This window comes from Sander lucioperca, chromosome 21 (assembly GCF_008315115.2).
Source record: "Sander lucioperca isolate FBNREF2018 chromosome 21, SLUC_FBN_1.2, whole genome shotgun sequence".
Lineage (NCBI taxonomy): Eukaryota > Metazoa > Chordata > Actinopteri > Perciformes > Percidae > Sander > Sander lucioperca.
Genome location: NC_050193.1, coordinates 1,501,729 through 1,517,551, shown reverse-complemented (window position 1 = coordinate 1,517,551; position 15,823 = coordinate 1,501,729). Strand labels below are relative to the sequence as shown.

The window sequence follows — 15,823 nt, the reverse complement described above, 5'->3', positions numbered from 1 at the left end:
CACACACACCACCAGCCTCAGGGAGCTGGAGAAGGTAGGCCGTCTTCACATTAACTATTAGGGGATTTTAAGAAGGCACAGGGTACCCGCTGCTTTGTTAAAGTCTAAAAAAATATATATCTTACATTTTTTATTTGAAAAATAAGGCTTTAAAAGTCTTTAAAAAGTCTTAGAGAGTCTTACATCTCGTTCATAGGATACTTTCATAGGGTTAAATAACGTCATTGTTTGGTAACAACGCATGTATGTGTTGAGTACTACAATAAACTTCAAGTACTTGGTAAATAATTATTTTTATAGTCTAAAATCCTCATATTTCATTATATCATACATTTGCCTGTATGGCTTTAAAGATGGAATTAAATTTCATTCTAAATAATATTAAAAAGTCTCAGTTAACTCATGGAAACCTGGGGAACCTGTAGCAGTGGTCCATGAGCTGATGTCTGGCACACATTGTCTATGTTGTGGTCTGACTAATACAGTGTGTGTGTGTGTGTGTGTGTGTGTGTGTGTGTGTGTGTGTGTGTGTGTGTCTGTGTCTGTGTGTCTGCGTGTGTCTCTGTGTGTGTGTGTGTGTGTGTGTGTGTGTGTGTGTGTTCAGTGTGGCTGGTACTGGGGTCCGATGAACTGGGAGGATGCTGAGATGAAGCTGAAGGGGAAACCAGACGGATCCTTTCTGGTCCGGGACAGTTCAGACCCGCGGTACATCCTGAGTCTGAGCTTCAGGTCACAGGGAGTCACACACCACACACGCATGGAGCACTACAGAGGTAACACACACACACACACACGCACACACACACACACACACACCTCTTAGCTGTCCATCGTGTTCGATGATGACGCTTGCTCCAGGGATGGGGGTGGGAGGGGGTTTAGTTCGGTGACCTTGCCGCTGGTGCCACTTCTCGTGGGCGTTGAGTCCGATCCTTGAGCCGCACACTCGACCGCAGATGGAGCAGGGGAGACCAGATGGAGCAGGGGAGACCAGATGGAGCAGGGGAGACCTGATGGAGCAGGGGAGACCTGATGGAGCAGGGGAGACCTGATGGAGCAGGGGAAACCAGATGGAGCAGGGGAAACCAGATGGAGCAGGGGAAACCTGATGCAAGGGGGGTACCAGCCGCCCGCTGGTGTCTCTTGATGCGCCTCTCGGATCGTCGGTCTTGGTTGGTTTGGTGTATTTGAGAGACTGCAGCGGCACAGGTGACCTGCCAGGCTGATCTGTCGAGTGCCAGAGATTCAAGCTGCGTGAGGGGGATGTTCGCTTGCTTTAGGAGGTCCCTGGTGTAGTCCTTCCTGGTGCAGTTGACTGTAGAGGACTTGGCAGTGCAGGCGGTGTTCAGGCATGCGTATGGTGTGCCCTATCCAGCGCAGATGTTTTTTGGTCACAGCTGCTTCCTTACAGATTGAGTCAGTGTTGCTGAGGATATCTGTATGGGGGATTCGATCTTCCCAGGACAAACTGAGGATCTTCTATAGGCAGCGGATATGGAAGGCCTCTAGGTTGGTGAAGTGCTGGCGGTATGGGGTCCAAGACTCTGCCCCATAAAGCAGAGTGGAGAGACATACCGCATTGTAAACAGCCACTTTGGTACTAACCTTCAGGTTACGGTTTTTAAAAACCCTGCTGCGTAGGCGTCCTCTTTAACATCCAGGACTAAGAATAGCCTGGCACAGAGCTGGCCAGTCGGCTGTTTCCTCTGGGAGCTTGTTGAGGTTTGCAGCAAGGAGCTGTCGGAGGTTGTCTTTGGTGGTGAGGCTTCTCAGCGCTGTACAGTTGAGTTTCTTGTTTGGAGCTGTCCTCGGGCCACGGGGTTGAATGCTCATGAGTAGTTTGGATCTCACTCCTACCAGATGGACCTCCAGTGGCATGAGGTGAACCCATGACGACCTTCGTCTGGCAGGAGTTGCAGGGGGCTGCCGGTGGTCCGGTCAGTTGGACTCCGCCTGTGCCTGTCCCCAGGTGCAGGTTTGTCTTCGGGGTTTGGTCCCCTAGCCACTGTACCCTCCCGAGTTAACCCACGTGGCTGTGGGGTTGCCTTCTTCCGCCTTCCCAGCCGCTGTGGTGGTTCTCACACCACCATCAGCCGTTGGGGTCTTCACTATTTACCCATAGCTGGGGCTATTTACCCATAACTGGTACATTGGTTGACGGGCATCAGGGCGTTTCCACTCACCGATGGGCCTACATGCTACGTCTCTGGGGCCCACTGCTGCTCCGAGATCCTGTACAACTTAGCCTGGAACCACAAGGGACCAGTTACCATGTGTTCCACGGGGAGGCGTGTACCAGATCTTGGCAGTGGAGCGGCTATGTACCGGCTGAGGAGGCTTCCACACTCGGCTCCTCTTTTCACCCCTGAAAAACAAAGGGCTATCCAGTGGCAGTAGCTGAAAGCAGAGAGTGGCAAGCAGAAGCAGCATGCACTAACTACAGGCACTATTATACTGCACTGATGCATCACACGCCCTGCGTGGTGCAAATGCACACACATACATACACACACTCTCACACACACACACACACACACACATAGAGACACACACACAACGTTGACTTTCTATTGAAACCTGTTTTATAATGAATATAATAATGACTATATATTGTATGTTGTGTTTTATAATGAATTTAATAATGGATATATATATTGTATATGTTGTGTGTGGTTGCCAGGGACGTTCAGTCTGTGGTGTCACCCCAAGTTTGAGGACCGCTGTCACTCGGTGGTGGAGTTCATAGAGAGAGCCATCATGCACTCCAAGAACGGGAAGTTCCTCTACTTCCTGCGCTCCAGAGTCCCTGGTAACAGCCAATCAGCTCACACCTGTCTGTCTCTGTCTCCACCTGTCTGTCTGTCTCTGTCTCCACCTGTCTGTCTCTGTCTCCACCTGTCTCCTGTATTGATTTAAGTAGAGGGCTGTCATTTAGCCGTGTCGGTCTATTAAAGGACAATTCCGGCGCAAAACGAACCTAGGGGTTTATTAACTGATGTGTACCCACTCTGTTGCTCGTGGAATTCCCATACTGTCTGTCGAGATTCCACGTTGACTGGTTTCCAAGATGGCTCCCCGCAAGTAAACATGAACGCGACTGTCTTTATAATCTATCTTTTTAATAAACTATCTGTACACTTACAACGTTGTCAATGCTTCGGTTCACATTTAGAGACCCTAATTATGCTAACGTTAAAGTGTGGTGATATTTCGAGCCTTTTTAGTGGTATTAAATAGCGATTTAATTTGAGTGTCCCCATGCCCCGAATACTAGCATTTCAAGCTAACCAGCGGTCCGCGGTAGCCCCGTTAAAGCTCCAAACTCATTCGACTAGCATGAAAACATGTCCCAGAGAGAGACAGAGTGGGTACACATCAGTTAATAACCCCTAGGTTGGTTTTGCGCCGGAATTGTCCTTTAATACCCACATATTTAATATTCCCTGAAGCCAAGTGTTCATGAATTATAGAATAGAATGTATTTTAGTCTCATTTCACAAGCTTATGGACGAACGAAATATGCAGTGCCATACCTGAATATAAAAGTAATAAATACACAAAAAATACTCAACGTACACTTACACAATCATCCGTCAGTAGATATATCAACAAGCTTTTTAAAAGCATGGAAACAGGATTGTTGTACATACAGGTCATGACGCCAAGGTGGAGAAATGATTAATCTAGTTCAGTTCAGTGATGGGGTGTGGGTGGGTGTGTGTGTGTGTGTGTGTGTGTGTGTCCTGCAGGTCTCCCCCCGACCCCGGTCCAGCTCCTGTACCCGGTGTCGAGGTTCAGCAGTGTTAAATCTCTGCAGCATCTCTGTCGCTTCTGCATCCGTCAGCTGGTCCGGATCGACCACATCCAGGAGCTGCCGCTGCCCACGTGAGTGCACGCCACTCCTCGTGCACGCCGTTCCTCGTGCACGCACGCGGCTCATGCACTCTGTACATGCCCTTTACTGTTGCTCCATGAACACTTCTTCATTCTAATTTATACTTTAAAGAAACAGAAGAGTCCCTGAAGGGAATTAACAACAGTCATTATGGATGGATAAATCATTTGTTAACGCTCACATGTTCTGGTCTGGAGCTTCAGTCTTGGGAGTTCAAACATAACTAACGTTACTTGGTTTTAGGAAAATATTGTGATTTGCCTTGAAATAATAAAATTTGTGTCGCTTAAGGACGTTACATTATTCCCAAAAGAGAAAAAGACTCTCATTTTGTTGTAAAGTGGTTTGAGTTAGAGCTGGGCAATATATCGATATTATATCGATATCGTGATATGAGACTAGATATCGTCTTAGATTTTGGATATCGTTATATTGTAATATGACATAAGTGTCTTTTCCTGGTTTTAAAGGCTGCATTACAGTAAAGTGATGTCATTTTCTCAACTTACCAGACTGTAGGGCTGGGCGATAAATCGATTTTATCGATTAACTCGAATGTGTAGTTAACGTCGATTTGTTAAAATGAAAATCGATTTTCTCCTTAACATCCGCCGACGCTCCCCTCTGGGCTCCCATAGCTCCGAACGGGCTCAGCCCTCGCCCCGCGCGTTTGCCATAGAGATACACAAACAACATGGCAGCGACAGGGACTAACATTAATTCTTTTCTTAACTAGTAGTTTCATTACTTACTTATCCGTAATCTCCGCCGAAATGACCGGCAGCTCGCGGTGCTCTGTCCCCGGCTGAGAGTCACCTATTCTCGGATAACTGAACCACCAGCTACCGCTGACCTAAAGGACCACCATGCGGGGCACCAGAGGCGGTGTTGAGGAACTCTTTTGCGGCTCAACACATCTACTAAATGCCGCTGATACGACCGAGCTGTGATGGAGGTCTGTAGCGGCTTAAACAACTAGCAATCGCCGCTCTGTAGCACGGAGCTCCTCTTCGACGTTTGTTTTTACCACTAGTTACTACGAAGGAGCTTGCTACAGGTATGCTACATTCAAGAGACCATGGGATGTTAATGTACGTTACTCAGCAACAGGTGAAAATAGGGGCAAGGTTGCGCAATAACGTTAAAATGATTTGAACTTTTAGCGAGGAACGAGAAGTGAAATACCTGTATGTGTGAAAACAGCTTTATCTCACGCATCCGTTTGTTTGTTGTTGAATATATAGCACCCCCCATCCAAAAAAAGGGAAAACACTCAAACCAATTTATATTTCCACAAAATTGGCATGAATAATCATAATGGTATACATGCCTCATGTGTGTGCGTGTGTGTGTGTGTGAGTCAAAACAAAATAAAGTTAAAACTTGTTTTGAACAATTTCTTTGTCATCTGCAGATTGATTTTAAGTAGGGGGAGAAAAAAAATCGATTTAAATCTTAAATCGGATTTTTTTGGAAAAAATCGGGGATTTTATTTTTAGGTCATATCGCCCAGCCCTACCAGACTGTTGTAACTGTTAGATTATTTGCCTTTACCCACTTAGTTATTAGATCCACATTACTGATTATTATTTATCAAAAATCTCATAGTGTAAATATTTTGTGAAAGCACCAATAGTCAAGACTACAATATCGTTGCGGTATCGATATCGAGGTATTTGGTCCAAAATATCGTGATATTTGATTTTCTCCATATCGCGATATTTGATTTTCTCCATATTGCCCTGCCCTAGTTTGAGCTCCTCACTCTGTATAAAAGCTGCTGTAAAAATAAAGTTTATTATTATTATTTGCTGCTTATCTGTCTTTGTAACACGCTGTCTGTCCTCTCTGCAGGCCTCTGATCTTCTACCTGAGGAAGTTTTATTACTATGACCCCGAGGAGGAGATCAGCCGTCAGCCGGGGGTCCAGCAGCAGCCGGGGGTTCAGCCGGGGGTCCAGCAGCAGCCGGGGGTCCAGCAGCAGCCAGGGGTTCAGCTGGGGGTCCAGCAGCAGCCAGGGGTTCAGCTGGGGGTCCAGCAGCAGCCGGGGGTCCAGCAGCCTCAAACGTAGCACTGGAGCCTCAGAGGACAATGTAAGTCAGAGATTCTATGCTTGGTTCTAACACCGCTCCATGTCTTCAGGGTCAGCATCAGTTAGCACTAGTCACGGTTTTGTTATAAAACGTTTAGGCTTTTATGGCATAGAGGGGCATTGTTTGAAGGTTGTGAGAACAGAAGAGGAAGTTGCACCACACAGAGACCCCGACCTTGGCGTGTGTGTCTGTGAAGATACCAGTGTCTGTCTAGAAACAAGAAGACACCACCCCCCCCTGTGAGGATAGGATAAAAGCTTGAGGGAGAGAACAGATCAGAGCTCATAATTCGGAGGAGAACTTGGTGGACCAGCTCTGACTTGATGTCTGTTGCTAGGGAAACTTAGACTCTGTTTGTCTCTGTAACTCTTATGCTGAACTCAGTAAACTTTGCTTAACTGAACTCTTTGTCTCAGATTGATCCTTGTGTTCTGGTAAACTTAAGTCCAACATAAGAATTAATAAATTGGAGTCAGATTTGACAGGCCTTAGGGCCTTATTTTAGACATAATTCCCTCTATAGTAGGAATGAAAACGGACCGGTTGATTGAGAGCTTTGCCTTCTGGCTCAGCTCTTGCTGCCATTTGCCACGAGCACACACACACACACACACACACACACACACACACACACACACACACATCAATGTACTTACTGTGTTTCTTTAAGAAGATGCCCACTGAGCACACTCATTCCCTCACCATAACTGTAAAATAGCCTCTAGCAATGGCAAAAATGCCCTCACTTTGCAAAGGCTTCTCACTCCTAATTGTCAGGTTTAAATTGGACTTCAGGACTTCAAAACCACTTTCACCTTGCACATTTTAAATGTCGGCTAACGGATAACGAGCATTTCATCCAATTTTTATATTTTCAAACTGACCCAAATTGCGTGACGAGGAAGTGATCTCTACTCTCTGAAACCAGGATTAAGAAAACAAGTCTGATTTTCTTTAATGCTTTTTGGTTTTATTTTGAAAAAGGAATGAACGAATTTGACTCTGATTCTTTTCAAACGGGTCGAATGTGTTGTGTTGAAATTCTGTTTAGTTTTTTACTTATTTGTTTATAAATTTAAAAAATATATTTTTCATTAATTTATTTAAATTGAACGTGATGAAATAATGATCTGTCTCCCCCCCACCCGGTCCCCAGGAAGGGGCGGGACTTCCCCTCGCTGTTGCCGTGAACTTGTGATGAATAACATAAATGTGAACCAGACTTTAAGATCAAATGTGTGAAGTAATGGAAGCCTTTCTTTCTCTCCTCCAGTTCTCTCTGGATCAGTGGACTGAAGGACGCTCAAACATTCAGACTGGACGCACAGACTCACAGCCAATCAGCTGCCTCCGCTCTGTCTCTGTCTCTGGGGAGGGACACTCCACCTCTCTCTCTTGATGTCATCACTGAGCGACTCTGACATCACTGTTAGCAAAGACGCTAACAAAACAAAACCAAGAACGTCGGCGGGACAACGTTTAGTCGCCTTTAGGATCCTTCAACTTCCAACACACCACACAGGTTTTATTATTTTATATATATATATATATATATATATATATATATATATATATATATATATATATATATATATATATATATATATATATATAATTTAGGGTTGGGTATCGTTTGGATTTTTACGATTCCGATTCCTAAACCGATTCTTGAAAAACTGAAAAGTGACATCAAAGATGTAATATGTTTACTAGTGATCATGTGCAGTGAATGGTTAATATGCCTTTACGTCCGTTTTGGTGAGCCCAGAGGGAAAATATGGCGTTTTAAAAGTAGCCTACATTTACGATAGCTAGCTAACGGTAGACTACAGAGAGAGGGGGATATTTTTACGTCCGTTTTGGAGCGACAGAGGGAAAATATTTCAGTCCACACATTAACAGGAACCGAAATTTGCGTTCTAATCCGGTCCGATTCCTACCGGTTGCATAGGAACCGGTTCCATAGTGGAACAGGGTTCCGGTACCCAACCCTACTATTATTGGTGAGCAGAGGTCTGTTGAGTACTCTGCCCTCTAGTGTCTGATGAAAGGATTACTTCTCAGAAACTACTGGAACATGCCCAGTTTGGGCTACAAAGAAAAGCATCAAACTCTGCCATTGAAGAAACCGAAAACAGCTCTTTGACTGAGGTAAGGTACATCAACAGCTGATCCACTCAGTCCACAAGACAACAACATTAACCTTTAAGGGCACGCATGGCGGCAGGGATGAATGAGTTTTAAATCTAGATCAGTGGTGTAGTCTAGGTGATATGCAGGTATACACAGTATACCCACTAAGAAAGCTCCAGGATTTCCACATACCCACTTAAAAACGCCCAATGACACGCAACAACATACTTTACATTATATATTTGATATATTTTGAATTGTCTTCTATGTTTTCCTTCACAGAGGCTAAATAAAGGGATTTCCACCGTAGATTGGTGCATTAAAGTGTATCAGAATACAGGAAATGAAGTCTGTGACGCTCAAAACTTCCCTGTGGGAGGACACCCAGACCCCCCACTATGATATACATGTCCAGTCTGATCCATATATTTATATAGTACAGTATACCCGCTAGACTACACCACTGATCTAGACGGAGCAACTGAAACAGCTGGGACACACGGCACCTTCACTACTCTGGCTGTGATGTTGATAATAATAATAATAATAATAATAATATAGAAACGTGAGAGATGAGTCCTGCACACTTCCTCAGGGTTGGAGTTTTCACTCACGATGCTCTATATTATTATATATTATCATATATTGCTGCACAGGGTTTCTATAACAAGTTCTAGCACTCCCCCCACGTTGAGTCATGATGATGAGATGCGTTCGAGGAGCCACAGACGCAGGAAATGGAAAGATTTAAAGTCCCAGTGAACCGTTCAGACATAAACATGTAAAGAGATCAAAAATGAATGTCGATGCAGTTTTTAAACGTCCCAGGACGTAATAAACTACTTTAGATTGATCTGGTCTGACTTCAGACGTCACTACGTTATTTTCTGAGGAGATGAGTTTCTATTTATGTTTTTTTTAATATTTTGATGTTGGGATTTGTTTTAAACATCTAATGTTTGTTCTTTAAGATCAAATCCAGTTTCAGAGTCCCTGTTGATAAGAGGACACAGCTGTTGTTTTACACAGTTTATGGAAATAAAAAGAAAGTTGGAACATTTCAGGAAAAAGTCATGAAAAAAGTTCATATTTCTAGAAGAAAATTAGATTTTTCACTGATTTGTCTTTAATGAAATGACCAAACGTCAGTTTCTAAGAGTTGGGAGGATTTAATGGATCCATATCGGATCATTCAGACGATTAGAATCAGAAAATAGATTTAATAAAGGCAGTGATGGATGGGTACCAGATGTCTTCTGGTTTAGGCCGATATTTGTTAAGGATCCTGAAGGCGACACACAGCTGCACCAACACTACCAACAAACAAGAGGAAGAGTTACCGTGACGACGTTTCACTGGAACAAGCTGGACTGGACTCTGGTTCTGAGTGAGTTCTGTCCCAGCGGAGACAGGGGGGACACTGGACCCTGGGGGTGGGTGGGGGGGAGACACATTCGATGATGTCATACTGTCTTAATACTGCACTCAGAATGGACGTATTCATGTCTCATCAGTTTGTTTTTGTGCAGTCAGCTGTTAATAAACAGAGTGGGCGGGACTAAAGCTGTCTGCAGCCGTTTCTGTCTAACCTGTCTGTCTGTCTGTCTGTCTCTCTGTCTGTCTTTATCAGAACATCGAAGTGTGTCATCTTTTCCGGAACATAACAAACATCAGCCTTGAGTAGTGTCGAGGAATGTAACTAAGTACATTTACTCCAGTACTGTCCTTCAGTCCAAATGTTGAGGTACTTGTACGTCTTTTCACACAAAACACTTTTACTGAAGTAACATGCTCACTGCAGGACTGTTACTGTAACAGAGGATTTTGGGTTCCTACTAGAGCATGTTGACATGCTTTAATGTTCAAAAACACATCCTTATTCTTAGGTCTCCTACACACTGGCTGCGTGGCGTGAGCGTGGCGTGTCAGCTGCGTGGCGTTTTCTCTGTCTCTCCACACCAGAAAGGTGTCTGACGCGGCGCTGCTGCTGCTAGCCTTGTCTGACACATGGATGTTTCTCATGAACATAAATATAAATATATTCTGATTTGATTACAGCAAAGACAACGTCGGCAGGATTGACGGCAAAATATAGGCTCCAGAATATTTCCTTCTGTATTGACAGGTGCAATATTAGAAAATCAATCATTATTTATAATTTTTTAAATGACATTTATATCTGCATTTATGTCAAAACCTAGAGACTTTCAAACATCAAAATGTCATTTATTAAATGTATTTGTGTCATAATGACATATAAACATCTTTTCCTATTATATTTTGTCTGGAAACGCTTCCAACATGTTTGCGTGTCGCGTGAAAAATAGGCGTCGGTCCTATTTCTAGCATGCACGCGTTTCCTGAGACGTTCGTGTCACGCAGGCAGTGTGCACGCTCTAACCCAGCGGTCTCCAACCTTTTTTGCGCCACGGACCGGTTTAATGTCAGACAATATTTTCACGGACCGGCCTTTAAGGTGTGGCGGATAAATACACAAAATAAAATGATACGACCGGAAATGGCAACAGGGTTTTCAGTGCTTTCGTGGCGATCTCAGGGTATTCTGCCGTGACTTTAATCCAGAACACCGGCAGAGTTGTTGTCTCGAACATACTTTTAAGGCCGCCGTCATTTGCGATCTCCAGCAGTTGATCTTCTTCTTGCATAGACATGCTGGATTCACCTGGTTTGTTGACAAATGGGTCGCGGATCCATTCCTTGGCAGTTCGTGGGTCTTTTGTGGTTGGGAAGTAGCGCTCAAACTCTTTTAAAAGCAAGGATCAATTCTTCACCAATAGTGAATGGCTTCTTAGCCTTAGCAATACGATTAGCTACCAAGTATGATGCTCTCAGTGCACTCGCATTTGTTGATGTGGTGGCCCTCAGTAATTGCTTCTGTCCTTCTTGTTCATGCTTTTTTCTTTCAAAATACTCCGAAGGCTTGTCTTTTAATGCAGGGTGCTTGGTCTCCAAGTGGCGAAGCAGTTTTGAAGGCTTCATTGCCTCATTAGAGAGCCGGTCACCGCATATTATGCAGAGCGGGCTTGGTGCACGGGAATCACCTGTTGCGATAAATCCATATTTTAAGTAGGACTCCTGGTATTGTCTGTTAAATGCAGCTTTCTTTTTCTTGGAAGTCGTAGGCTCTTCTTCTGTCTCCTCATTGGGCCTTTTCCCCTTCGTAAAGAAACTTTCCAAAGACGTTTGTTTTTTACTCATTTTGCTAGCTTGTGGGTTTCATTTTAGCGGCAACGTGACGGAGACAAGCGTCAAGAGTGAGTCATAGACGGATGTATCAGAGGGAATCCGGTCATTTTTCAAAATAAAACATCGTTCAGAATAATATAAGTTATTTATTCTTTCTCTGCGGCCCGGTACCAAATGACCCACGGACCGGTACGGGTCCGCGGCCCGGGGGTTGGGGACCGCTACTCTAACCTGTTACCATGGGAGCCAAAATAAAAACGGACACGCCATGCAGCCGACACGCTCACGCCATGCAGCCAGTGTGCAGGAGGCCCAATACTGTGTCTGAATCTTCCCGTACTCCGCCTCTGTCTGAAACACTCCCCTCCCTCTGCTCTGATTGGTCAGTGTTCCTGTAGTCTCTGCAGCCCTGTTCACACCAACACAGCTATTTTCAGCTTTTTCTCCGCGGCTGCAGTGTTGTCGTGTAGTCGGTGAAACCAGAGATTTTGGCTTGTGACATCGGAGTGCGTGCTGGTGTCAACCTTTGTTTGACATCAGATTGTGTGCTGCTGTCTCCTTTGTTTACATTTTTATTTGTTTTTTATTTATTTAACCAGGAAGGCCGTTGAGAACAGGTTCTCATTTGCAACGGCGACCTGGCCAAGAAAAGCGTAAACGTGCAAAACATACAGTTTCACATTCAATACAGTACAAGAATACATAATACAAAATGCTACATAAAGTACAGGTTAAGTAAGCATTACAAAGCCGGTACAAGGTGAGGTGTAAGTAAGACGATAGATATGCGAAAGTGTGCATACAGTAAGTACATTTTTTCGTTTTTAACACTTTTTTTGTCACTTTTTCCAATGTTTTTGTTGTTTTTTTTCCCTCCAATTTTTGAAGCTTTTTCTGATATTTTTGTCCCTTTTTTCAACGCTCTTTAGCCTTTTTTTTTTTTTCTTTTCAAATGCTATAAAATAGAATAAAACACCCAACTTCAATGAAGAGTGTACTTACTTGTGAAGAGCGTTGTATGGAACCATCCACGTTATTTTGTTTGACAAGATGGTTGTAAGAAACCCAAATTTGTGATGTAGAAACTTTTTGAAAATGGGTCAGATCTGACCCGTTTTGAAAGTTTCAACATCAGAATTTAGGTTTTTGTTTTTTAAGCAAATTGCCCAAAAAGAACATAAATGGTTCCATACCACTCTCTTCACAAGTAAAATGAAGGATCAGATCTCTACTTTCATTGAATTTTGGATGTTTTATTAAATTTGATAGCATTTGAAAAACAAAAAACAGTATCCTGACTAAACTTTGACAGTCTGTGATTTTCCACTCAGTCGTAACTATCTTCAAGTTCAAGTTGCTTTATTTGTACTCAGAGGTAGATTAGATTAGTAGTCCTCATACACACATAAAAAAGAAGAGGCACATATCACACATCATTCAACATAAGAAATTAAGAAATGGCAAAAATTTAAATTAAAAAGTTCTTACCGGTCCAGATTATACTTAAATATTGATGTGGACTAAATACTAATAGTAAAAAGAAAGTAAAACAAAATTAATCAGTAAAAATTAGTTGAGGTTGTGAAAACATACATAAAGGTTAAAATATAATAGATAGATACATACATACAATAAATAAACACCTGTGCAAAGTATAGCTATGACTTATTCCTCAGTGTAATGGCTGCAGGGACAACCCTGTTTTTGTGTCTTTTTGTTTTCCACCTAGGGATTGTAAACCTACGCCCAGAGGGGAGAAGCTGAAACTCTGGGTGCAATGGATGGGAACTGTCGTTTAAAATGTAACCAGTTATGCGCTATAACTGTTTTGTGTACAAGGTCTCCACGTTGAGCTGTGGCTCACCAATCAGCCTGCTAGATCACTTTACTATTTGGTTGAGTGAGTTTTTATTTTGAGGCCTCGATTTAGGGGAGGAGTCCTCGGGGAAGAGCCAGGACTAGGTGGAGGGATTATATCTCCACCCTGGCCTGGGAACGCCTCGGGATCCCCCAGTCGGAGCTGGTTAATGTGGCTCGGGAAACGGAAGTTTGGGGTCCCCTGCTGGAGCTGCTCCCCCCACAACCCGACCCTGGATAAGTGGATGAAGGTGGATGGATGGATGGATGGATGAGTTTTTATTTTTCAAAGAGTGGTTCCCAAATCAGGCTGCTAGCGCAAATGATAAAACTGATTCAATAAAAGCATGGTAAAAGAGGGTCATGAAGGATTTGTCAATGTGGTAGTGACTGTTTCCTCAAACAGAACAGGCGCTGATGCCCTTTTTTACACACAGCTTCACAGTTAGTTTCAAATGTGGGTTTTGAGTCTATTATCGTCCCAGGTATTTATAAGATTGGACACATTGAACAGTTTGACCTTTGATTGATGTAATTTCTTGTGTCTGGAATTTTTTTTTCTGGAACCCCTAATATGGGGTTGGATTGTATTAAAAGCAGAGGAAAAGTCAACAAATAAAAGTCTGGGATGGGAGCCACTGTTATCCAAATGCTTAAAAAGTAAATTAAGTAAAGTGACTGCGGCATCTTCCACCCCCCTACGGGGTCTATAAGCAAACTGCAGAGGGTCAAGTGAATGCTCCGTTTTCCTTAATATTTCAGACCTCACCAATATTTCAACTGCTTTCATTACAGTTGATATGAGTGCCACTGGTCTAAAATCATTAAGGGTTTTGGGGGTGTTGGATTTGGGAACAGGGACAAACCAAAGTATCCTTCCAGACCTCAGGTACTAGTTGTGCCTCTAAATATTCTGTCAAAATAACTCAGAATTTCAGCTTTTTTCAACTAAAATAAATGAGGTAGGCTTTAATTTCATATAAATGAGGTTTATTGACCATGAATTCCCAAAACAAGTGTAAAACTAGAGGCAATAATTTCATGTTAGTGGTGTATCTGGTGGTAGGGAAAAAAAGCGTAAAAAAATAAATGTTACAAAGGGTTTAAATAAGGGTACATTTTCCCAGGAGAATAACAAGTTGCAGACAACACAAGGGTTATTCATGTGTATCACTATACTGCCCGTATAGATTATGTTTATATTTGTTTCTTTATTTTGTGTTTATTTATTGATAATGTTTAGTTAGTTAGTTTGTTTATGTATGCACCAATCACCATGGTATTTCCACATAAGTGTAACTTACTGTGGCAATAAACCCTGAATCTCTGATTCTGACCAACCGGAGGCGGTAACGCCCGGCTGCAGTCTACCATTACACAGAAGAAGAAGAACAAGAAGAAGAGTAATTTCCTGTCAGTGCCAACAGCCGCGCATGATTTGAGACAACGCTACCCTGTTGAAATATTATCACTGCACAAGAGACCACAGTGTACTAAACAGGGTAACATTAGCTTATAGCAGCTGGTAGCATGCAGCTAAAGACACAGGGTAACATTAGCTTATAGCAGCTGGTAGCATGCAGCTAAAGACACAGGGTAACATTAGCTTATAGCAGCTGGTAGCATGCAGCTAAAGACACAGGGTAACTTTAACTTATATCAGCTGGTAGCATGCAGTTAAAGACAGGGTAACATTAGCTTATAGCAGCTGGTAGCATGCAGCTAAAGACAGGGTTATATTAGCTTATAGCAGCTAGTAGCATGCAGCTAAAGACACAGGCTAACGGTAGCTTATAGTAGCTGGTAGCATGCAGCTAAAGACACAGGCTAACGGTAGCTTATAGTAGCTGGTAGCATGCAGCTAAAGACACAGGGTAACTTTAGCTTATAGCAGCTGGTAGCATGCAGTTAAAGACAGGGTAACATTAGCTTATAGCAGCTGGTAGCATGCAGCTAAAGACAGGGTTATATTAGCTTATAGCAGCTAGTAGCATGCAGCTAAAGACACAGGCTAACGGTAGCTTATAGTAGCTGGTAGCATGCAGCTAAAGACACAGGCTAACGGTAGCTTATAGTAGCTGGTAGCATGCAGCTAAAGACACAGGGTAACTTTAGCTTATAGCAGCTGGTAGCATGCAGTTAAAGACAGGGTAACATTAGCTTATAGCAGCTGGTAGCATGCAGCTAAAGACACAGGGTTATATTAGCTTATAGCAGCTGGTAGCATGCAGCTAAAGACACAGGCTAACGGTAGCTTATAGCAGCTGGTAGCATGCAGCAGAGACACAGGGAATTCATCCATCCATCTTCGTCCGCTTATCCGGTATCGGGCTGCGGGGGTAGAAGCTCCAGCAGGGGACCCCAAACTTCCCTTTCCCAAGCCACATTAACCAGCTCCGACTGGGGGATCCCGAGGCGTTCCCAGGCCAGGTTGGAGATATAATCCCTCCACCTAGTCCTGGATCTTCCCCGAGGCCTCCTCCCAGCTGGACATGCCTGGAACACCTCCTTAGGGAGGCGCCCAGGGGACATCCTTACCAGATGCCTGAACCACCTCAACTGGCTCCTTTCGACGCGAAGGAGCAGCGGCTCTACTCCGAGCTCCTCACGGATGACTGAGCTTCTCACCCTATCTCTA

General features: G+C 43.5%; 1 protein-coding gene, 1 long non-coding RNA gene and 1 pseudogene across 4 annotated transcripts in view; 2 read left to right on the top strand and 1 right to left on the bottom strand.

The window, feature by feature from the left end:
- The window catches only part of LOC116062292 (suppressor of cytokine signaling 7-like), a 22,744-nt gene extending 15,224 nt beyond the window's left edge, over positions 1 to 7,520 (top strand). For 2 of the 3 annotated variants that reach the window (XM_031316959.2, XM_031316957.2), the window contains 5 exons: positions 605 to 773; positions 2,681 to 2,809; positions 3,750 to 3,885; positions 5,750 to 5,988; positions 7,262 to 7,520. In XM_031316959.2, the coding sequence (XP_031172819.1) occupies positions 605 to 773; positions 2,681 to 2,809; positions 3,750 to 3,885; positions 5,750 to 5,966 (651 nt within the window). In that variant the 3' untranslated portion in view covers positions 5,967 to 5,988; positions 7,262 to 7,520. Of the gene's footprint in view, positions 1 to 604; positions 774 to 2,680; positions 2,810 to 3,749; positions 3,886 to 5,749; positions 5,989 to 7,243 lie in introns of all 3 variants that reach the window. The other variant, XM_031316958.2, reaches the window with a different exon arrangement.
- LOC116062301 overlaps positions 1 to 15,823 on the bottom strand; it is a 1,036,964-nt pseudogene that overhangs the window by 229,630 nt on the left and 791,511 nt on the right.
- The window catches only part of LOC118494125, a 20,474-nt gene continuing 13,564 nt past the window's right edge, over positions 8,914 to 15,823 (top strand). Inside the window, exon 1 of the long non-coding RNA XR_004896187.1 lies at positions 8,914 to 8,923. This is a non-coding gene — a long non-coding RNA (uncharacterized LOC118494125). The remainder of the gene's footprint in view (positions 8,924 to 15,823) is intronic.